At 39.9% G+C, this 24282-nt stretch overlaps 1 protein-coding gene across 1 annotated transcript; it reads right to left on the bottom strand.

Moving 5' to 3' along the window:
* Positions 1-202: 202 nt before the first annotated feature.
* Positions 203-19598, bottom strand: atp1a1a.1 (ATPase Na+/K+ transporting subunit alpha 1a, tandem duplicate 1). Its single transcript, NM_131686.1, is given in 22 exon segments — positions 203-445; positions 767-858; positions 7166-7267; positions 7347-7477; positions 7564-7709; positions 8056-8179; positions 8259-8413; positions 8493-8661; positions 9082-9232; positions 9629-9765; positions 9838-10013; positions 10084-10282; positions 10447-10581; positions 12498-12806; positions 12886-13154; positions 13236-13353; positions 13434-13568; positions 13659-13772; positions 13872-14075; positions 14157-14216; positions 14305-14424; positions 19411-19598. Coding segments are annotated over 22 exon segments (3087 nt in total). The 5' UTR covers positions 19423-19598; the 3' UTR covers positions 203-416.
* Positions 19599-24282: the final 4684 nt, after the last annotated feature.

The following is a 24282-nucleotide window of genomic DNA, read 5'->3' as shown; positions in this document are numbered from 1 at the left end:
AGCAGTAACAATAAATATAGCAACCCTGATATTGTGGTGCAAACTATGGTTACAATAGTCTACTTTTATAAGGGTTACAAAGGTAAAACACCAGACAAACAGGGGCATTGTGGGCATGCACTCAAGCTCCGAGCACTTTCCAGATGAAAACAAACCAACTTATGAGTAAATCAAAAAACTAAACAAGGAAATGACACAAATGTGGGACCTGACTGCAAGTTTATTTTTATATTACACTTTTAAAAACATGTATAAAATTGGTCCGGCTTCAGAAACAAGGCACGCAATGTCTTGGTTCACGATCTCAGTGTTTGTATCAAGCATTCCCTATATAAAAACATCCAAATTACTGAGGTTAAAATTCCGAGCAGCGAGACAACCATGCAAATAAACTTGTGTGATGCAGACTGGATGCTTTAATAGTAGGTCTCCCTCTCCACCCAACCTACGACAGAAATACAAGATTCAAATTAGCTGAGCAGGACGGATGCATGCGCATATTCTGTTCACAAAAACTCAATTAAATCAAGTGGAGGAAAGAAAAGCCAGCATTTTAAGTCAAACGTTGGTTCTATCACACTTTTATGACTGAGCGAGCAATCCCAGAATGCATCGCAATGTGAAACAATACAAAGATTCAGCCAAAGTCTTAAAATTAGAAATATTTTTACTTTTTAAGTGTATATTTATGGCTTTATATCATGTTGTCTCCACGAATACTCATCGTTATTATTATGAGCATTGGTGCAAGTGAATGTTCCCTTACCTCCTGGGCTGCGTCGGATGATAAGTTTTCTGATTTCATCATAGATAAAGATGAGCAGTGAGTAGGGGAAGGCGCAGAACCACCAATTTGGTCTGGAAAAATACATATATTTAACCAAAATTGGTTTTACCAGTTCAGGACAGATGCTTAATTTGATTACATTAGAAAATCACGAGTCAAAAGCCGCTTTCAATGCTTTTACATAACGGATGTTGCATAAACTCTATGGGCGTAATGATCATTATATAGAGATATTCTCAGATTTGCTTATTGTGATAAGTTTAGCTGAATTAAACTAATTCAAGAGTCAGCTTAGTGCAGGGGTGCCCAAACTCGGTCCTGGAGGGCTTGTGTCCTGTAACGTTTAGTTCCAACCCAATCAGACGCAACTGGGCAGGCTAATCAAGCTCTTACGCCCCATTCACATAGGGCATCAGCATCAATGCTTCCCATTCACTTTGAATGGGTGACGTCAGGCATTGCTGAACTGCATTGTGCATCCGTCGGCAGCGCTTAACAAGTTAGGACTTGTCCAACTTTAAGTGCCGACAGAAGCATCAGCCAATCAGATCGCTGTATGCAAATACACCAGCTCAGACAGAAGCCGATTGCTGTCTGAAATGTAATGTATCTTTTATTTAATGCCATGTCAGCAACCAAGGCAATCTTCATGGCAGGAATCTTTCAACAGTCAATATACAATTTAAAAAACAAACAAAATAAAACAAATTAAATAAGATTTTTTGTGTTAATACATGATAAAAATTCTAAAATCTTTTCTGGTTTCACTTTGTCAAAAATGTCCTTAAAAGAGTTCATTTCATAAAAAGTCCTTCTGGAATCAGTAAAAGCAGGACAGTCCAGTAAAATATGTTTTACAGTAAGAGGAGTTTTGCAGCACAAACACTGAGTAGGGTTTTCACCTTGGAGCAAAAAACCATGTGTTATTCTCGTATGCCCAATACGACATCTGGTAAAAACTACTTGATCAAATCGTTTCTTAAAATGTCTTAAAATTCTGTGTGAAACTTCAGGTTGGATTTCATGTAATTTATTGTTTTCTAATGCATCCCATTCCTTTTGCCACTAGTTTAAAATGTAAGCGTTGATAAAAGGTTTCATCTCTGACGGAGGAATTTGGCATTTGTTCACTACTTGCTTCAAAGCATCTTTAGCAGCTGCATCAGCTCCGATTGCTGTCTGAAGCCCTAACTTCAGACACGCCCTCTGTCAAGCGTTGACGCTGAAGCCCTGAGTGAATGCAGTGTTAAGCCATGGTCACACTGCACTTTAGACTTCCATTGATATGCATGTCAATGCATCAGACCGGAAACGCAAGCTCATGCGACAAGTTTCAAAGTTTGCCGCATTGCATAGTTCAAGCTTGGTGAACTCTGACCTGCGAAATCGCATCATGGGACTGCGCGAGACCAATTGAAGATCAAACATGACCTCTCTGGACAGAAATTTAAAATATGGAGTAATCGCTTGCTTTGTAAACATCTAATCGCCCCTTTTCGCAGCGCCGTACGGCAGAATTTGCATGCTCAAACTCCCTAGCTGTACTAGGCTTTCTAGAAACTTCCCTGCAGGTGTGTTGAGGCAAGTTGGAGCCAAAATCTGCAGGACACCGGCCCCCAGGACTGAGTCTGGACACCCCTGGCTTGTATTTATAAGATCTTCATGTATTTATTAATTTGGTGGATTTAGAAGTCGTTTGCAACCTGTAAGATTTGTTGATTATACTTTATTAGATTACATGAGGCATTTAATGAAACCTGAGACTATACAGTCCGTCCATTTAAAGTCCACTAAAGCTTAAAAGATCCAAACAATCCAAACCTGAGGCTGCTTCTCAATTCGCATACCATCCGTCCTAAATAGTATTTGAAAATAGATATAGTGTGTCCCAAATCGTAGTATGTTGAAAAGAGTATGCCAAAGGTTCCCGGATGGCTTACACTGTCCGGTCCAAATTTGAAAAGTAGAACCGTCCATACTCGAACCGCTGATATTGCCCATAATACATTGCACATTGGGCGTGAATTAAAATAGAACTACAATTGTGGGTGAAAAGTGTAAATAAAATACAAACATGATAGACACTCGAGACCAACCGTCATGTAGAGAGGCTCGGTAAAGATGTTTGTATGACTGTTAATCAACATCTAGCAGGGTTCAACAATAAGGACTGCCCAATGGCCCGGGGCTAGTGTCAGAGATGCTCGGGACAGTAGACAGAATCGTTACTGGCCCAATCGGGTCACTAAATTTCAATTTGCCTGCGACTATTTGTCAGATGCGTGCAAATACAGTCTTAGAATGGAGAAACTATTTGCTCTTTTAAGTCTTTGAATGCTGCCTTCTCTGTGATGTCGTAAACACCATATTGCTTTTTGTTTTCTTATATCTGATTGGATGTTGTGAGCACGTTATTTTTTTTCCATAACCTGGTAAAAACCAGTACAGCAAAGAGACGGCAACCTGACGTCACATCAAAATATGAGGCTAACAGAAAACGTCTGTTGACATGGGTACAAGACGATGTGGGTTTCAAAAATGGAGTGATGTTTTGCTTGGTTTGCCGTCATTTTTAAGTCAGTCACTTTTTGTTTTGCGATAAAATAAATGCACATTTTCCATACTGCTATATTTTACTGCAAAATATTTTAAACATTTCTAGATTCACAGACATTATTTTTGACACATTATTTAAAATATGTGGCTAAGAAATAGCAATTCACTTTTTTCTTTTGGTGGGGCCAGTGAAAACTTTGGCAGGGCAAGTAAAAATCTGAACCACTGGTCCAGTCGGGCCAGTGGAAATAATCCTTAACGTTAAACCCCGTCTAGCCAACTTGAACATTTAAAATCATGTTTTCTGTGTTATATTTCATATGCAAAAACAATACTGAACTTATATAAAGACGTGTTTGGACATTAATGTCTGAATGCAGAATTATCCAAAGAGTTGAGGAGATTTCTCAGCTTGAAAGACTCGTGAATGGGAGATTATCCTGCTGCTTCTCCAATAAGATAGGAAATTAAATATGACAGAAATGTGGATGATTGACAGGGCTCATAACTAAGCAACACAGCGATCTGTTAACAAGGAAGTGGTATGTCCCAACGTTTGCATACTCATCGCTTACACACTCAAAAGTGTATATTTTTCCTTTATAAAAATAGTGTACATACTTTTAGGGCGTAGTACAAGTATGCGAATTGGGATGCAGCAAAAGTCTTCTGAAAAGACATGGCTTATGATGAGGATAATCTTGTTTCCACTTTAAAATAACATTATTTTGCAAATCACATTGGCAGATTACTATGGTTTCAAGGGAAAACTTGCTTAATTGACATAAAACAATACGTTTTGCTCGTCTAGAACAGGGGTTTTCAAACTGTGGGTCGCACAGTGAACAAAGGTGAGTCGCGCAACGTCAAATAGCTGCAGCTATATTGACATTGCGGTGAATCAAAACCAGTACGATTGATGGCAATAACTCAAAAACCTCTTACCCTAAAAAGATCTAAAGTGTGTTTCCTACAAAAAGACAAAGCTGGTTATGTTTCACAGCTGTCTTTTTCTTTTTTTTCGCTCGACATTACGAGCACTGCTCCGTTTGAGCCGTCGCAATCTGCGTTTAGCCGGTAGAGCTCGTGCAGAGTGGAGCTCTCAGTAAGGGACTGTCGGAAAAGAGCTTATTTTTTTTGTTTTTTTTGCTTCGTCCTGGGTGCTTAATTTTAAACACAACTAATTTTCTCTTAAATGAGCACTAAAGTTAGTAAAGTAGTCGAATGCTTCATTATAGATCTGTGCATTCTTAGATTAACAAAACACAATCAAACAAAACACAATGAGACATTCATTTGCTGCTCTTCACTAAAGCTATAGTAACTTTAATCAATATGCAAATACAATCAAAAGTGAAGTAGATTTTATAGCTTTATTTAATTTCTGGATAGGCCATTGATTTTAATAGGCTAAACCTTTTATTTTTTGTCAATATTTTCTAATGTTTGCTATGTATTCTATCATTTGAAGTTATTTGTTGTCCCATATTTTTTACATCCCAACGTTGACAGATTGCTAATCAATAAATAGCTATAGTGCTATCTGTTGGTTTTAACGTCAGCTAATGTTATGGAAGGGCATAGATGTCATGGAAAATAGTAATAGTAATGCAACTCCCCCCATCATTCCTTCCTCAAGCAAATGTGTAAATATTAGATCTGTTTAGCAATAACGTTAATTGCGTTGGCATATTTATCTGACGTTTTCCCAGCTTGTAGTTGTCGATCAAAAAGCTATTTAGTTTCTTATGACTACACCAGCAGTGGAGTTTACTGCGATGTGACGGGGCTTGATCATAATCAAGGGGCTTGATCAAAGGTTGATCATATTCTCTTCTTAAAAAAAGAAGAGCATCTTTTTCAACAAAAAAATGATCACAGTTACAGCCAGCATCCCACAAAAAGCACTTTGAGCCTCATTTTGAGCATATCAAATCACAAAATCCAAAAAGCCATATATTTTTGACTGCTTTGAATGGAAATTTTTTTTGTTACCCATTTTTCCACATTAAAATATTATAGTGGGTCTTAAGATTGAATTACTTGCCTAGGTGGGTCCTGGAATAAAAAAAGTTTGGGAATCCCTGGTCTAGAACATGCTTCTTGAAATATGTAATGTGTATTTATATAGCGCATTTATCGTGTATGGCCATACACCCAAAGCACTTCACAATCATGAGGGGGGTCTCTCCAAACCACCACCAGTGTGCAGCATCCACTTGGATGATATGACGGCGCCAGTGTGCTTACCACGCACAAGCTATAAGTGGAGTGATATAGCCAATTTGGTGGATGGGGATGATTGGGAGGCCATGATCAGTAAGGGTCAATGAAGGGAATTTGGCCAGGACACCAGGGTTACACCCCTACTCTTTACAAGAAGAGCCATGGGATTTTTAATCACCCCAGAAAGTGACAACCTCAGTTTAAAGGGTCACGAAACACCAGAACACATGTGTTGAGCTGTTGACAGTGGTATATGTGTCCCACACTGCTGTAAACACTATTAGGACACCTATATTTCACTAAAAAGTGTAAATTGGTTGTTTTTGCATTAGTTCAAGCAAATTCGTACTTCCGGTTTGAAACAAATTTTTGAAGCTGCGTCACGGTCATGACATAATAGCGTGTATTCCAGCGTGCAGACTGGACGTCTGTGCCAGAGTGTGTCTTATTATGTCTTACAGTGTGATGCATTAATGCATGAGTAAGGCTTGGTTCAAACCAATCAGCGCGCTCTATTGTATAACTTCATTAATATTCATTACTATCACAGTGTTTAGACGACAGAGACGCCACGTTGTGATGGCAAAACAAGCATGAAGTGTTGCTTTTATAGTTTGCTGCAGTTAAGTTTCGTTTTCATTTTCTCTCTGTGAGAGCTCAGACTCACGTGTGGATTAACAGTGTACGCGACGCTCCACAACAATAACTTGCGTGTCTAAGGAGGATTATTGTTTACCTGAGAGCTGTTCTCATCTGCAAACGCTGAGATCCGGATTCGCTTGTAGTCTCCTCTTAATAAAGACGCGGCTCTAGTTGCTGGTGATTGTCCTGTCTCTACAGATTTGGTAAGTGAGCAAGCAGTGCTCTTTGTTTATTCAGTTTGTTCGTATCGAGTGTAAACATGTTAGTACCACAACCAAACTTTACCCTCGTGTAGGGTTTTTACCGCATTTTGAGACCGGAATAACACACGCGACTTTCTGATGCTACCTGCCGTGTGCATCTAAGTTTCCGGGAAATGCGGAGGGTTTTTTTCTCTCATTCGCCGTGCGGTATCAAACATTGCATGAAAAATACACGCTTAGAGCAGTTCCTCGAATCAAATATCTCGTTTGTCGCGTGGGACATGAATGAATTCCCTGAATGAAAGAGCCAAACTGCAGTTAAAGTCCAACATTTAATCATTTGGCAAATAATTCGACTACAGATGTCCATGTAGGTTAAACACCATCACTTTCTCCTGTGTGTTTATTTTGACTCTGAAACTCGCGCGTGCCCAAATAGACACTCCCACACCCTCCCACTTTTCTTCCTTCGACACTCCCCCCTAAACAGAGCTGGACACGCCCACTTTTCTGACTTTTTCCAAAGTAGAGGTGTGAAAACACCCTGCTGAAACGAGGGGATTTCCTGGCCCTTTAACATCTTATCCGAAAGAGAATTAGGATTTTTTTTTTGGGATATTTGGACAAGAAACCAGACAAAACTCAAAGATAGAAAAGGATTTTTTGCAGTTTATGTTAAAAAACATTCCCAAACGTCATAACAAAACATGTCTAGATGATTAACAAATACTGGTAAAGAGGCTTGACTTACTTAAGTGGGTACATTCTGAGGGCTACGTCCATGCCCGGGCAGTAGGACAGGAAAGCTGCAAGAGCGGTTTCTTCGAACAATCCAAAGATTAGAATCTTATTTCTGCAAGACAACAGCAAACACGTAAGACCTCTGATACAAGACGCTCAGAAACATACTGAATTATTACCCATCCACTTACTTCATTCCCTGCTGGAAGACAGAGTTTCTTCTGGTCTTGCAGATGATCAAATCTGCCCACTGTACAATCACTATACTGGTGAAGAAGGCAGTGTGGCATGTGAACTCCACAATCTTCCTCTGCTCGTACGTCTGGGATGGCCAGGAACACAATATTCAGATTAGATGCTGGACAAGCAGAGATGTCATCTGCTTATTGGATGATTGACAACACTCACCCATTGCTGGCCATAACTGTCCTCCAGATCGTTGACGTATTTGTCATCCCAAAACACTCGAATGCCCAGCAGTGATGATGGTAGGAAGCCATTTTCAGCCAAGATGACAAAATATGTGAAGAACCCAGCCAGAGCTTGAATCATACCTGTGGGGAAAGCAGAAGCATTGGGATTCAATCCTCAAAGTCTACAGTACACACCTGGTGAACACCAACAGATCAAGTCCACCCAAAAATGAAAGATTTACCCAACTTCAATTGGGAACCTTTTAAATATGGTATTTTGAAGAAAGAAGAGAAACCAACCATTGACTTCAATAGTATTTGTTAATCCTACTATGGAAGTCAATGGTTAAATGGTTCCAGATTTCTTTACAATATCTTCTTCGGTGTTCAACAGCAGAAAGAAAGTCAAATAGTGACCAGAGAAGGTTGAGTAAACGACGAGTTTTTGGGTGAACCATGCCTTTAATAGAGCATCTGAGATGCTTACCGATCTGACCGTAGGCTATGCTAATGAGCCTCTCATTCACAAGTTTGTCTGTTTTGGGGTTTCTGGGTTGACGCTTCATGATGTCACTCTCGGCAGCTTCATAGGCCAATGAGATGGCAGGAACCTTGACGATAACAGGACAATATCATTTATTAACCTCACCAACCAGCTATTAAATAGAACCAATCAAATGCAGTGCTTACCATGTCGGTACCCAGATCAATACAGAGAATGGTGACGGTGCCCAAAGGTAGAGGAATATTAGCAATGATGAACAGAAGGAAAGGGGTGATCTCGGGGATGTTACTGGTCAGTGTGTAGGCAATGGACTTCTTTAAGTTGTCGAAGATCAGACGACCTAAACATATGGAAGATATGTTTGAGATTTGACTCTTCAGAATTATTCAGTCAAAGCAAGTTCCCAAAATATGACATACCTTCTTCTACTCCAGTGACAATTGAGGCAAAGTTGTCGTCCAGAAGGATCATGTCAGCAGCCTGTTTGGATACGTCAGATCCAGCAATACCCATAGCCACACCAATGTCAGCCTTCTTCAGAGCTGGAGAATCATTGACACCATCACCGGTTACGGCTACAATGGCACCCTGTGGATAAACGCAAATGAATGTAAGCCAGTGTTGTGACACGTCCAAAGTCTTGTCCAAACCAAACTTGTCTTAGTTGTATTTCAGAGCATTAATTTGAATGTGTACAGTCTCGTCTATTAGTTATGTTGTGAAGTTTCTTCTCTCTAATCTTATCATAGGTATTGTACACCACTTTGTGTTTGTAAACGTGCTTAATAAATAAATTACATGCTCTTTTGGTTTCTACTGCTGTTGTGTCATGCTGAGTCACTAATCTACAGTTAATCCTAATCATGTAAAACTTTCCATTTCAGATTGGGCAGAGGTTGATGCTGGAATCATGGTGTATTGCACCAGCCAGGTAAAGTACTTACCATTTATCTTATCAAGACAGCCTGGTGAAGACTTGATTGATCTGAGAGTGTAAAGGCAACTAACCTGTCTCTGGCAGCCTTCAACGATAATCAGCTTCTGTTGAGGAGACGTTCTGGCAAACACTATTTCAGTGTGGTGTTTCAAGACATCGTCTAATTGCTCAGGGCTCAGATCCTTCAGGTCTCCACCGTGGATCACGCAAGCTTTGGCATCCCTTTAAAAAGCCAATTAATTGGGTTTAAGCTTGTTTATTTATTGCCACATCAGCAACGTTTGGCATGGCAAGATCAATATAGATTAAAAAACTTAATATTTCAATTAGAAGTTATACTGAATACATAAATAAAAATGACAAACATATACATTTAATAATATAAGACATGGTTTTTCAGCTCAATTTGATAACTTTAAATTCTACCTGAAGATACCCATTTAAAAACACCCAACAAAGAGTATAAAAATGTTGTCTAGTAATCTTTAAAATTTCACATTTTTTAAGATGAGAGAGGCTTGACAGTGATTACATGTTGCACATTAAATGGAATTAAAAGCTAGACACTATAAATATCCAGCAAGAAAACATTCGAATTGAAGAAGAGGAACCAATTACCTTGGGTTGACCTCATTAATAGGGATGTTCAAGCGAGCAGCGATGTCTTCAACAGTTTCATTGCCCTCTGAGATGATACCCACCCCCTTGGCAATGGCCTTGGCTGTGATTGGATGGTCACCGGTAACCATGATAACCTAGAAAAGAGATTTTTAATTTGTAGCCAATGCATTTCTGTTTCTTTAAGATGAGCAGTTTTTAAATCATACCTTGATTCCAGCGCTCCTGCATTTGCCCACAGCATCTGGTACAGCGGCACGAGGAGGATCAATCATGGACATGAGGCCAATAAAGCACAGGTTCTCAGTGGGGAAGTTCACTTCTTCAGTATCGAACTGGAAGTCCTCAGGAAACTGTTCATCGGGAAGATTGAAGTGGCAGAATCCTGTGGAGAAACAACACGTTGAAGGAACGCGTCGCATGGAAATGCGTAGTATAGCAATGCCAGTACTCACCCAGTACTCTCTCTCCAAGACCACCAAGTTCCAGGTAGGCATTCTGGAAAGCATCCTTCATCTCATCATCCAAAGGCTGCTCTTTTCCTTGGATTAAAATAGAGGAGCACCGGTCCAGGATCCTCTCAGGAGCGCCTTTCATTACTAGCAGGTGTTTGCTTTCAGTGTTATTGCTGTTGGGGTTCTGGTGGATGGAGAGCTAAAAAAGGAGATTCACAAAAAGAAGCTATTAGAAATCTGATATTCATCCAAAGTCAAAGTCGCTATTGTTATTTTTAAAACTGCCTAGCCAATGCAATGACGTTTCATTCTGTGTACACTGGTAAATTTTAAAGTGACATCCTAAGCCAAAGACAGTTATACCTGGTATTTGTTGGTGGAGTTGAATGGGATCTCTGAAATCTTGTTATATTTTTCTCTCATTTCTTTCACCGATCCACAGCAGAGCTCGATACACTTCAGCAGGGCGGATTCAGAAGCGTCACCAGCCACGTCTCTCTGAGAGGAAACAGGAAAGTGTAAGAACAAAGAATGGCCTTAAAACGAATGTCCAACAAACACTTGATCTGTGGCCTTTTTTAATACTGCTAAGATGTTCCAGGAAACGCAAGGCGCGGTAATGTGTGCCATTTAACTTGAGGAAATGGTCCAACAAATTAGTCCCATTACAAAACAAGTCAGAATGGGCCAAAATTGGAAGGTGTTTACAAAAAAAAAACAGTTTCAGTCAGAGGCTCCAGGGAGCTTAAGGGGCTCAGAGAGTCCTTGGAGGCAAACAGCTGAACTAAGCACAAACAGACATGGCTAGCATGTAGTAAACAACTCTGATCGTGTCAATAAAGCCACACATACACAGGTATTTTTGTAAACAGAGTTTTCCCCTACTTCATTTTAGTTTTAAAAAGATTCTCCGTCTGCAAAAATGCACAGTAATGCATGTTAAGGGCACATCAAACCAACGGGTGGCAATAAAAGCCTTTTATTTAGGGTTAACAAAAAATGCAAAACTAAGCATTTGTGCGAGTACATTGCATATAATTCAATGCAGACAAGAGAACAGAGGCGGATTACGCTCTTGTGGTGCTAAAGTTGTGAGTAAGCGTGTCACGATCCTCCAAATCCTCGATTCGATTACATTTTCGATTCTAAAGTCATGGTTTGATTCGATTTTCGATTATGAATAATTAATTAATTAATAACGAATTAATTATTTGTAGCCTACAGTTTAAACTACCTGACCTGGATGGTCTTCGTTTTACCCATAAACAAATCATACAGTAAATAAATAAAGGCACGTTACACACATAATTACCACCTGTCAATCACTTTTTCTGCGGGACTCGTGAATAGGCAGTGATCTGTGTCGTTATAATGGCGTCGGTAAAAAAGATGCACAAACAACAAGAACCAGCCAACAGTTTCTGAAGTGTTCGCTAAAATGACTAAGTACAAGTGAGTGAAAGATTGAAGCAGTCCTCTGACTGCCTGGACCTGCTGTCTTGAGCGCATGGCTGTGTGTGTGTGTGTGTGTCTGTGTGGTCACGTGATGTGCATTTTCAGAGGTAGAGAGGAAGGAGGGCTGCTCAGAAATGCTACACGCCACTGTGGATGTCAAATCATTGTCGTTCTAAAATGCCATTTAAAAACAAAGACAGTGTAAACAGGGCCTGAGTGTGTACTTTTCGCAAGCGGATTTGCAACGGGGGCGGGGCGAAGGATCGCGATGCCGGTGTTGTCTATCGGACGAAAACTAATACGTACATAGCAGAGCTTGCAAACTGTGTTTTTTTTTTTTTTTGGTCCACAACATGAACGTTGTCAACATAACTCACTGGAAATCCAAAATGCTTCCACACCGGCGACTTCATTGAAAGAGGAGAGGGTTTAAGCTCTGTCGACGGGTCTCCTGCGTCTGCAGTTTAACAAGCACTTCAACAAGCCTGTTTTTTTCCCACTTGGCAAGCCAAGCTGACGTGACATGGGGGCGTGGCAGCATCAACGATTCTATTTTTTGATTCGATAATCGAAATTGAGCATAAATTTCGATCAGTTGCTGTAAATGTATGGAATTTGCCTCAATTGCATCTTCCGCGTTTGGTGTGAACCAAACCATATTGGCCAATCAGAAAGGAAAACACAGTGCACATTCTGACATCATTGAGGACTTTGGGTGCTGAGTGGTCGTGTGGACACTACAACCTGAGTTTTGGAAAATCTTCACCCTGGCCAGAGTTGTCAGATGGTTTTGGTTTTAGTCATCTGACACTTCATTTTCGTGTGGACAAACAATATAGAAAAAAATGTGGTTTTGAAAATACACGTATTTGTGTGAACAGGGCGCAAGATGAAAAACTACTTCTCCATACACTGCAAGGACCGGTAAATCTTTTGACAGACAACGCATAAACACAGACCTTAAGAATTGGGATGTTTTCTTGCTCAGCAAGGAAGACGGCGCGGTTGCAGAGGCCAGCAACACGAGCGAGGGCGGCCCAAGTAGCAGAGCTCCTGTCAAAAGACGTTCCACTCTGGTTCTCTGTGGTGTCTGCTTCATGAATCTGGTTGTCGAACCACATGTGAGCGACGGTCATCCGGTTCTGGGTCAAAGTTCCAGTCTTGTCAGAGCAGATGGTGGAGGTCGAGCCAAGAGTCTCCACAGCTTCAAGATTCTTCACCAGGCAGTTCTTCTTTGCCATTCGTTTGGCGGTGAGAGTCAAACACACCTGAACACGACAAGAATGAGGTTTGTCTACGTGTAGAACTAAATTTAACTAAATCTGTAGCAATTCCTCTGACACTTACAGTTACAGTAGCCAAGAGACCCTCTGGTACATTCGCAACAATGATACCAATCAGGAAGATGACAGCCTCCAACCAACTGTACCCAAGGATGAGGGAGAGGATGAAGAAGGACACACCCAGGAAGACAGCTACACCAGTGATGATGTGGATGAAGTGCTCGATCTCAATAGAGATGGGGGTGCGACCAACTTCAAGGCCAGAAGCGAGAGTGGCGATGCGACCCATGACTGTGCGGTCACCAGTGTTGATGACAATTCCTCTGGCAGTACCTAGATGTAAAGCATAAGGCAATGAAAACATCTACTGTTGATTAACACCATGCTTAATCCCCAAAAGACCTCTTTTTGTACCTTCAACACAGTTGGTAGAGAAGAACGCAATGTTCCTGGTCTCCAGTGGGTTATCATTGGAAAAGTCAGGAGTACGAGTCTGGGGTTCAGATTCTCCAGTGAGGGAGGAGTTGTCCACCTAGGAAGACAACAATTATTTGTAAATGCTTGTGCACAATGAACAAGCCAATCCAGCATGACTTGTTAATAACACTTTACCTTGCATCCATGAGCAGAAATGATACGCAAATCAGCAGGAATTCTGTCACCACCTTTGACTTCCACAAGATCTCCGACAGCAACTTCTTCAGCGTTGATGTTCTTCTTCTCACCATCACGGATAACCAAGGCTTGCTATAAGACAAAGTGGGAATTCACATTCGTCAGAGTCAGGAAAATATAACACTTATAAAACAATCTATGCAATATAATATCAATAAGTACCTGGGGAACCAAATTCTTGAAAGAGTCCATGATCTTGGAGCTCTTGGCTTCTTGATAGTACGAGAAGCATCCAGTGATCATCACGACAGCAGAAAGCACAATACCCAGATACAACTGTGCAAGACAATGAAGGAGATGTTAGGATTGGTGCTAAAACAACATGATCTTAAGAAGGCAAATCCTTAAGACACACAAACAGGGTTTTCTCCTTACATTATCATTGGCAGGCTCCTCCTCAGAGGCCGCCAGGATGCCGTAGGCAAGAAAACAAAGGATGGCTCCAATCCACAGGAGAGTTGAGAATCCTCCAAAGAGCTGCTTGCAGAACTTGACCCATTCTGGGGTTGTGGGAGGTGGAGTCAAAGCGTTGGGTCCATCACGTGCCAAGATCTCCTTAGCACGAGTGCCTGACAATCCCTAGATAAAGTGATGGGTTAGATAATGAAGATCCAAACTGAGACTTACATTTCCAAAGCTGTTCATCCAATACAGTCTTACCCTTGTCAAATCAGTGTTATATTTCCTGGTGAGCTCATCCAGGGACAGTTTGTGATCGTCCTACAAAGATGTAATAAAAACAGCATTTTACCATCCTATCAAAAGTTACGATAGCCATTATAGGATTTATGCTCATAAACTAACTCACCAAGTCCACTTCTTTTTTGAGTTCATCCATGTCTTTATCCTTCTCTTTCTTGCCCTTGGACTTTGACTTCTTGCCCCCCTGCTCTGAGGTGGCTGCCAGCTCATATTGTTCTCGGCCTTCCTATGGAGAAGCAAGCAAAAACTACCATTAAATCTGTTGTGCAAGGTATAACACTATAATATGTCCTAAAAAGCATGTTTACAGCATTAATTTGCACAATAATAGGTAACAAATTCTGGCATTGCTCAACTTGTTCTGAGAACTTGCATATAAATATATTAAATATTTACAACAGTTAACTGAGTGCATATTGCATGACCCAATGGACAATGTGTAGTAATTAACATTTAACTAGAAGGGCAATTAACCAAGTGACCTCTACTACTCTTACATAACACTTCTTATCATCATGACGGCTTTCTTTGAATACCTTAGATGACTCGTCTTGAATGCACGTGAGCTGTTAGATAAGAGCACACTCACACTATGCTATCCGAACTGTGCCAAGGCACGTTTCCTGATTCGTTTGAGAAGTGCGAGTTCTGTTGGCCGGCCCTGGCCCGGTTGAAGGAGGTGTGCCAGAACTTGGTTCACTTGGGCTTTGGCACGGTACGCTTTAAGTGTGAGTGCAAAGCACGCCTGAGCTCGAAATTGAAGACGCAACATCAGTTTCAAGGGACTGTTTGATATGGATTTATTAATTATTCTTAATTTTTAATAAACGCAAACTGTCGTAGTTTCAGGGAGTCTGCAGTGTCTTAAAAAGTATTAAAAGTTGATAGATCAATTATGAGAAAATGAAGGCCTTTAAAAGGTATTAGGAAGTCTTAATAACGTTTTGCGAGGTCTTAAATTTTGTTGAAGCGTTGGCCAAAGTTTGACTCCCTAACATCATAAATACATTTATCTTCCTCCTAATATTAACAACCGCATACTCGATCCCCATGATTGGTTCGGGTCGGGGCAAGTCCAGCCAAGCTCATCCATTTGGGTGATGTCACATAATTTGCGAAAAACGTAGGAAGATGATGTGCTGTTCTCCACATGTAGCAAAACCATAGAGCTAGACAGACGGCAAAATGGGAACATGCAAGTTTGCGTACTCCTGGTTGGCGAAAGACTAGTAACAGTAGCTGAAACCTGTAGCTGAAAAAAAGCAAGCTTTGTTTCTTCCGAGCCTATCTGAGTTCTGTTGCACGGTTGTACTCCATTGATTCATTTAACTACAACTGTTTATTAGCAACTGTTTATTAAGTTAAAGGTTTGATGCTGATTAGAACGAAGTGGCGATGAGGTCTTAAAATATTCCGAGGTCTTTAAAAAGTCCTACAAAGGTATTGAAATTTCCTTTAGGATTCCTGCATATACCTTAATTTTATTAAAGACGTAAACCTCTCGCTGCACGTCAGCTACACCTTCAGTAAACCTCCAAATACCTGCAGCACGAATACTTTTATGATCATTTATGAGTGTCAAAAGTGTTGGATCTGTTCGGCAAAATATCTGACAGCGCATCACTGTATCCCAAACGACTAAAAATAATACAAAACTATAAAACTAAAGCAATATCTACTGTGCTCAGCGAGAGCGCTTCTCTTCCTGAAAATAAGTCGCATCGATGATGTAAGCGCACTCAGGTCCGGTAGGTAAAAATGCAATTGGAGTGCAGGCGGAAAGGGGGGGTTGGTTGACCATTGCGCTTTGGCGTGCTTCAAGGCAACTGTCCCTAATGTGAGTATGCCCTTAATCACTATAGTGTGGAACGTTTGATTGATAGTTTGCATTTGAATCAAGTGCGTCACTTTGTAAGGACAAAAGCAATCAATAGGCTCTTTGTTAGAATTTATGCTTTAAACGTCCCAAGAAATGTTTTTCAACTAACTGAAAAGTAAAACAGTGCCATAGCACGGCATGTTTGACCATGAAAGGTCTGTATAGTTTGGGCAAATATCTAACCTACAACAAAGTGCATTAACAAATTTTACAGATTGTTTCATTTTGAACTTTCACTTGTTGATAGTAAAAACAAAAGTTTTAGAAAAGGAGTTGATGACTTCAAGTCATTTTAAAAAGATACAAGGCATTTATCTCGGTCTAAAATCGTAATTTTTGTTTCCCATGTCCTGATATAAATCTGCAAGCAACAGATGCTAAAAGTGGACATAAACAGAGAACTTGACACCCGTAGTGCCTGACTGAACTTGACAGCTACTTTAAGCACACTTTCTCTCCTGCGTACGCGCAAACGCTTACTCATCGGGTCTAATACGCACATGAGCACCTTCAACATCTTGCACATGCATGTGGAAAATGTCACAAGGCTGAAAGAAAGCGGGAAATAAATCAACCATGGCAGAGCACCCTCATAAATAATCACAATTTTGAGAGAATATTCCATCTGAATGCTACCAAATTACACGTGAGCCAAAACCGGTTCACTCAGGCATATCAGCCCTCTCATACTGGGACTTTGCCCTGTTGCCATTGGAAACAGAGCCACACCTCTAGACCCGGGAATGGGTTGAGTCACGTGTCAGACCCAACTCTCTTTGTTTCAGAAGGGGCGAGTGAACAGGGGAAGGTGAAAAGAAAACATGCTGTACAAACTCCTCCACACCAGTCACAGGGCAATTAGCTTTTTTATAAGCTTAGTGCAGTTTATAGAGCTTGGATAGAAAGCAAACAGTGGGGTCCAAAAAGTAAAGCACATCTAGTTTACATCTGAATCTGAGCTTAAAGGGATAGTTCACCCAACAAATTTAATTTGATATGGTTTTGAATAAGTTATTTTGAAGAATGCTGGTTGACATTGACTTCCATAGTGATTTTATGTATATTTTAGTCAATGCAACTATAAATCAACTAGCATTTAAACAAATATCTGCGTTCAACTGAAAAAGAAGGAATAAACCAAGTTTAAAACAACATGGGGGAAGAGTAAAGAGTGTGGAAATATTCGTTTTTGGGGAAAACTTCCAAATATATTGGTATTATCCATTTGTCAGATGTTTCAAAGCAACAACTAACCAACATTTACATTTAAGAAGTCATCTAAAACAGTATTCATAAAAACATATTTATTACGTATCATATTTATTAATATCAAGACATATTTATATTTATTAATATCAAGATATTACGATTCCCAAAATTGACCTATTTTAAAAACGTTGTGATGCTTTCAAACACAAGTGCATTTCTAATATATCAGGCATGCATGCATTCTCTATTGATTTCTCCACTGGTGGTAGAAAAGCAACTGTATGGAAGTAGCGGCATGCAACTATCTCATAGTTCACTGCACCAAAAAAGGTAAGGGGGCTCTGAGACAGCCCGTCTGGCTCGGTGAGGAGGGGTGGTTAGGCTCTGTCAGATGGCATTGTCAATGACAAAAGGTTTCACTAACACATACTGACTGATGAATGGAAAGAATGTTAAACCCCTTCAGACACGGAGTGACAGTCTTAGCTTATGTACACACTCAGAGCGAGTACACGGCTGTGGTCAACACCTGATGCCAGTCCAAAAACACCAACTTTTGTGCATTAAAGCCCAAAAGGCGCACTGTGGAGCTACTGTTTTTATGAATATCCTTAAATCTATGCATGAATTGTCTTTAAATAAGGAATAGCAATGCAATACTACTTAAAACAAAAGGTAATCCAGTTCTAAAATAGCAAAAACACCAAGAAATTGACAGCATTGCAAAATAGGTTAAATGATCTTGTTTTTTTTTTTTCTTATCAGCCCCATGCACACAAACATGAGTGCATCTGCAGAGGCGAGACATATGCCCCACTGCGGTGGGATTTGATGGGGCTGGGGGCGTAGCTCAATGCACCAAACCAAGATGAAACATGCGGATGGCTGTTTGCTCTCCATCACATGAAATACCCTGGAACTGAATGCATAATTTACATTTACACTGGCGCTCAGAGCCACACATTAGGGAGTGGTGTTCGGCTCTTACGCAATGCCACCGCATACTGGAGTCCTATTAGGAGTTAATGAACCCTACAGGAAGCAAATCATAAGATTATGACTGACTGAACGTCAAATGGAGACATTGGGAAACAAAAAAACCCGATATTTGGATCTAAACGAGATCAGTTCCAGAATATAATCATAATTACGATAATCAATATATCGACGCAAAACACAAGACGTGAGTTTTTTTTTTTTTTTGAGGGAGAAAGCAAGACGACTCCCATGTTTATTTTGAACCTCCACTACAAGATAACCATGACAAATAGACAAGATGATAACTACTCCTCTACCTCGAGTCAACTTTATAGTATCAGACTACACCCTACGTTTGACACGGTTTTCTACGTATTACTCGGTCAGAGACTAAACATGAACCACATACGCAACGCTGCACGAGCACGCCATTAAATAGTTAAAATATTCTAAAACAACAGGTTTAAAACAACAAGTTGTGTGTTTATATATACTTAAAACTAGTTATAAGTGTTTCAATATTTTAAAAACATCAAGTAAACGCGTTTGTATCGCGTATTTTTCAGCTAACTTACGCGTGTTTATTCAGGTTTACGCGGTTGAAGTGTAGCAATGTATTAGCACTGAAACACGTTGTCGGGCAGCCTAGTTATGTTCTGTAGCAATAGATAAAGAGCTTTAAGTTTGTTTTCCCCCTCATAAGAACTGCTTAGCAGCTCAATTGCGACACACATGATTACTTCAGTTTTACAGTGTAAAAGTCACGAGATTTCAACTATATCTGCTTAGACAAACAGGCCGTGTAACACCGCGGCCATAGAGGAAGTTTAGTGTCTGCTACATTCCTCAAATCTTTCTAGTGATCGAGGAACGTCTTAAAATGGAGTTTGACTCCCTTTTAAAGCCACAGACTGGAAAACCTGTTGCTCCACTATCGAAAACAGACTTCACAAGTAGTTTAGATGAACATCTGCGCACATTTCATTCATTTAAAACTCATTTGAATATGAAAACTGCGGAAGTCTAGAACGGCGAGAAGCCGTTTACCAGTTGATCATCTTGTGGTTACTTTAAAAACACTGCGTTCAAACACAGAACTGGACAAACCGATATAAAAAGTGAATCAACAATTGGGTTTACACTTACTCCTCGTCCCATTTTGCTGCTTTTGATTAAAATCGACCACCTGGGAATTCCCAAAAAATAAAACAAATCCGAGCTTTCTTTCAAAACAACAAATTAAAAGTCCCCGATCCCGTTTCCTCTCTTTTTGGGGCTTTTTCAAATGTATTCTCTCCTTGGTCACCGCCGGACGCGTAGTACCACCCAGACACGCATCCGAGCCGCGTTACAGTCAGTTCATTCAAAGCTTATATATAGTGCGGTTTTTCAGTATGACGTATGCACGGATCGTCATGGTAACGCGGAGGAAAAGAGGCGGGGTCTACGGGGAAGAAGAGCCGCGGGAGAACAGAACAGTACAGACTTTCACCTCTGAACTTTGATCACGCTGGAGAAAAATGCCCACCAGTGGCTTTCCTCTATCAGAGAGCAGAAGCCGGCGTCTTTGATTTTAATCTGTGAAATGAGACCTTTAGACTGTACATTCAACATTAAGACCCTGTTGGAATATCCAGGTTAAGCCTGGAGCTGTGGCAGCTGGTTTCTAGCCGGTCATTAGTCAGCTCATGTCCAGCCGGTCACTGGTTTACTACAGATCTAAGATGGTCTACAGGTTTGATCAAGCTTTTAGAGATCACTGTCTTATGTTAGGGGCATCTATATTCCTTCTACTTTTATTTCATTTGTGTTTTTTTAGCTGTTTTTTATATATCACTCAGAGTCTTTTCTACATTTTATCTTAATGCAATCTCTACATTTTAAATCTTTAGTTTTTATTCCAATTAATTAACAACTAATTTATTTATTAAAATTTGACTGCTGGACTGCTTGATGATCGGTGTGGTGGACAAATTTGTGCAGATGTAGTAAAATTTTATTTTGTAATATATAATATAATAAGAATTTTATTTTGAATAATATGTTATTTTAATTCATTATTATGTGACATTACATTATTATAATAGTATTACATTTTATGTAATTTTATGTAATTAAATATGTAATTAATTACATTAAAACTATTTGTTTGACTCTCACCATACAAAATCCCATAGAAAACAATGTTATTTATACCGTAGAGACCAGAAGTTTACATACACTCTAAAAAAAACACATAACCTTTTAAAAAATGTCTAATGGTAAATCATACTAAACGTTTACTATTTTAGATCCGTTAGAATTACCTAAATTATTTGCATTTGCTAAATGCCAGAATAATGAGAGACATTTTTTGAGAGTTTTTTTTAAATATTAATTTCTAGATGGTCAAAAGTTGACACACATTTCCTTGGTATTTTTGTAGCTTTGCTTTTAAACTGTACAACTTTGGTCAAATGTTTTGGGTCTCCTTCCACAAGCTTCTCACAATAGTTTGCATGAATTTTGGCCAATTCCTCCTGACAGAGTTGGTGTAATGGAGTCAGATTTGTTGGCTGTCTTGCTTGCACAAGCTTTTTCAACTCTGCCCACAAATTTCCTATAGGATTGAGTTCAGGGCTTTGTGATGGCCACTCCAAAACATTCAATCTCTTGGTGGATGGGTCGCGGACAAAAGTGAGTGCTGTGAGCTCCTAATAATATCTCTGGGTGTCCCAAAACTGTGGGGGCCCCAAAACTCTGGGGGCCCCAAAACTTTCCCACCCCTAGCGGTGTCCCTGTTTATAGTTACAATTTATACTTAGCAAGAAGAAGAAGGTCAAGAAGGTTGCAGGTTCGAGTCCCGTCTGGTACAGTTGGTGTTTCTGTGTTAATTTAGCAAGTTCTCCCTGTGCTGGCGTGGGTTTCCTTCGGGTGCTCCGGTTCCCCCCTCAGTCCAAACACATGTGCTATAGGGGAATTGAATAAACTAAATTAACCGTAGTGTATGGGTGTGAATGAGAGTGTATGGGTGTTTCCCAGTGATGGGTTGCAGCTGGAGGGGCATCTGCTGCGTGAAACATGTGCTGGATAAGTTGGCGGTTCATTCCGCTGTGGCGACCCCTGATTAATAAAGGGACTAAGCTGAAAAGAAAATGAATGAATAGACGAATAAAAAAAATTTCCAATGTCATGCAGCCCGACTAGTGATGGGTCGTTCATGAACGATTCGTTCTTTTTGAACGAGTCTTCAATATGACTCGAGAACTACGAGTCCTCTCAGGGAGTGATTCGTTCATCCACGCTTGCGCACACTTGTGCAGGTGGTATCGTTAATTTCAAGTCTTCATCACATTGGCAGAAGCCAATCATATGCGTTGAGAGCCGGAAAAATAATTGATCCGCTCACCTGTCGAGTCCTCTATCGGGTCTGAGTCACTCGTTCATCACGAGCCAATCATACGCGTTTAGAGCCGGAAAATGAATTGAACCGTTCATCTCTCGACTCCTCGGGTTTGAGTCATTCTGTCATGTGATGAACGAATGATTATGCTCCTATCGGCTTAGACTGTGCATTGATTAAGATTAATGTGACTGTCAGTGTAACGTGAATGAACCCCTGACATTTGAAGACAGAGATGAGCTGAGCAAAGAGACAACAATACCATTATAGACAAAAGCGCAGGTAAACATTGAATTATTATTTTCTCCTTCTTATATTCTATTTATGACTTATTTATCGTGCAATCAACCTTTTGGGCTAGTTGTAGATGTGTTTGGAAGCAATTCGTAACATTTTAATAATATTTTGGCAAATTGAACCAAATGAACGAAATGACTCGAAAAAAGATTCGTTCATCTTGATGAACGAGACTCAAAGATCCGAGTCAGTAAAATGATCCGAACTTCCCATCACTAAGCCCTACTGGAAATACTGAGAAGATCATAAAGAGATCAAAATGATGCAATAATACTGCTGCATGAGGTCAGAGTAACCTGGATAAAATGTGTCTAGATAAAATTAATGTATTATCAGGGTCTTGTGATTGTACTTGTGTTGTAAAAAGCGATCGCAAGCTTGTTAATCAGTACAAAAAAATCCTGACCTGCTTTGTAATGTTTCTCATTATTCATGATTAGTGCAGCATTAAATAATAATTCACTGAATCAGATTATATGGTTTACATTAATTCATCAGTGAATAAGGATTCCCAGCATACACTCATTTGAGGGTTCCTGTTTTTGTGAGATCTTATTTCATGACGAATATTGTCTTCTCTTGCTGTTGTTCGGGATTATCCTCATTAGAGGGATTAATCTCATGGATGGCGTGTGTTGCTGATGGAAATTGACCGGTGCTGTTGAACCAGCGCCTGCTGGAGACCGCATCTTCAAAGGAGGAGAGCTAAAAATATCTTGCATTTTATTTACAAGCTGTGGGCTCTAGCCTATAAATGTGTTGTCATGGAAACTATCATGTCACCCCCTAATTTTAGACCCGAGCGATGCCCTCTAGTGGAAGCTGTGAAACCTGATGAGACGGATCTGACAGTGCACGTGCTCAGCCTTTGTCATGACGATCAGCCTTTGGGTTTTCATGCAGTCTCTTTGTTAAAATGTCTTTAAATAGATTTATTTATTGATTCATGCATTTATTTGGTCTTGATATTTTTATTGAATTTATTATAGGGTTATTTTTAGATGTTTTAATGTCATTTATTCAAGCATTTGAATGCCCAGAGTTTGCTTTTAGTTAATTATTCATTTATTTTTAAATGATAAATACTAGTAACACTACACTTTTTGTGCTTTATTAGATACTGTGGCTCAGTGGTTGGCACTGTTGCCTCACAGCAAGAAGGTTGCTGGTTCGAGTCCCGACTGGGTCAGTTGGCGTTTCTGTGTGGAGTTTGCATGTTCTCCCCGTGTTGGCGTGGGTTTCTCCTGGGTGCTTCGGTTTCCCCTAGTCCAAACACATGCGCTATAGAGGAATTGATGAACTAAATTGGCCGTATATGTGTGTGAATCAGTGTGCTTGGGTGTTTGCTAGGGTTTAGTTGCAACTGGAAGGGCATCCGCTGTGTAAAACATATGCTGAAATAGTTGGTGGTTCAATCCGTTGTGGTTACTCCTGGACGAAGGAACTAAGCTGAAGGAAAATGAATGAATGACACACTATACAATTCTGGATGCAATAGGAACTAACCCAACTGCTGGAATTTTGAATTAAATTAATGGGACCAAATTTAAACCAATGTTTGGGTTAGTCCATATTTTACCCAATTTGGATGTAAATAATCCAGCATTGTGGTTTCCTCCGGGTGCTCCGGTTTCCCCCACAGTTCAAAGACATGGTGAACTGGGTAGGCTAAATTGTCCATAGTGTATGAGTGTGTGTGTGGATGTTTCCCAGCGATTGGTTGCGGCTGGAAGGGCTCCGGCTGTGTAAAAACGTGCTGGATAAGTTGGCGGTTCATTCCGCTGTGGCGACCCCGGATTAATAAAGGGACTAAGCCGACAAGAAAATGAATGAATAACCCAGCATTGTTTAGAGTGCAGCTTTCATTTTTATTCATTTTTTGATTAAAATTCTGCTTGCGCCATTTGAATTAAACACACCAGTATCACTACGCATTTTGTGCTATACTGTCTACTACAATGAAGATAATTTGAACTTATATTGTTTCATTTTCAAGTCATAAAGCATTTGAAGCCACTCTAAAACTATGCAAACAACCTAGAGTTTAATTCATTTTAATGACAATGATACTTGTGCCTTTTGTATTATAAATACTAGTAACACTTTACACTTTTTGTGCAATATTGTCTACTGCAATGGAGATAATTTGAACTAACAGTGTTTATGCAAAGGTTAAATCTTTACATTTTCATATATAGCATTTGACGCCACTTTAACATCATGCAAACAGCCCAGAGTTTATTTATTTATTATTTATTTTAATAAAAATGCGAATTGTGCAATTTAAATTAAATATACTAGTAACACTTAACATTCTGTGCTATATTCTCTACTACAAT

This window comes from Danio rerio, chromosome 1 (assembly GCF_049306965.1).
Source record: "Danio rerio strain Tuebingen ecotype United States chromosome 1, GRCz12tu, whole genome shotgun sequence".
NCBI lineage: Eukaryota > Metazoa > Chordata > Actinopteri > Cypriniformes > Danionidae > Danio > Danio rerio.
This window is presented reverse-complemented; position numbering and strand designations above follow the sequence as displayed.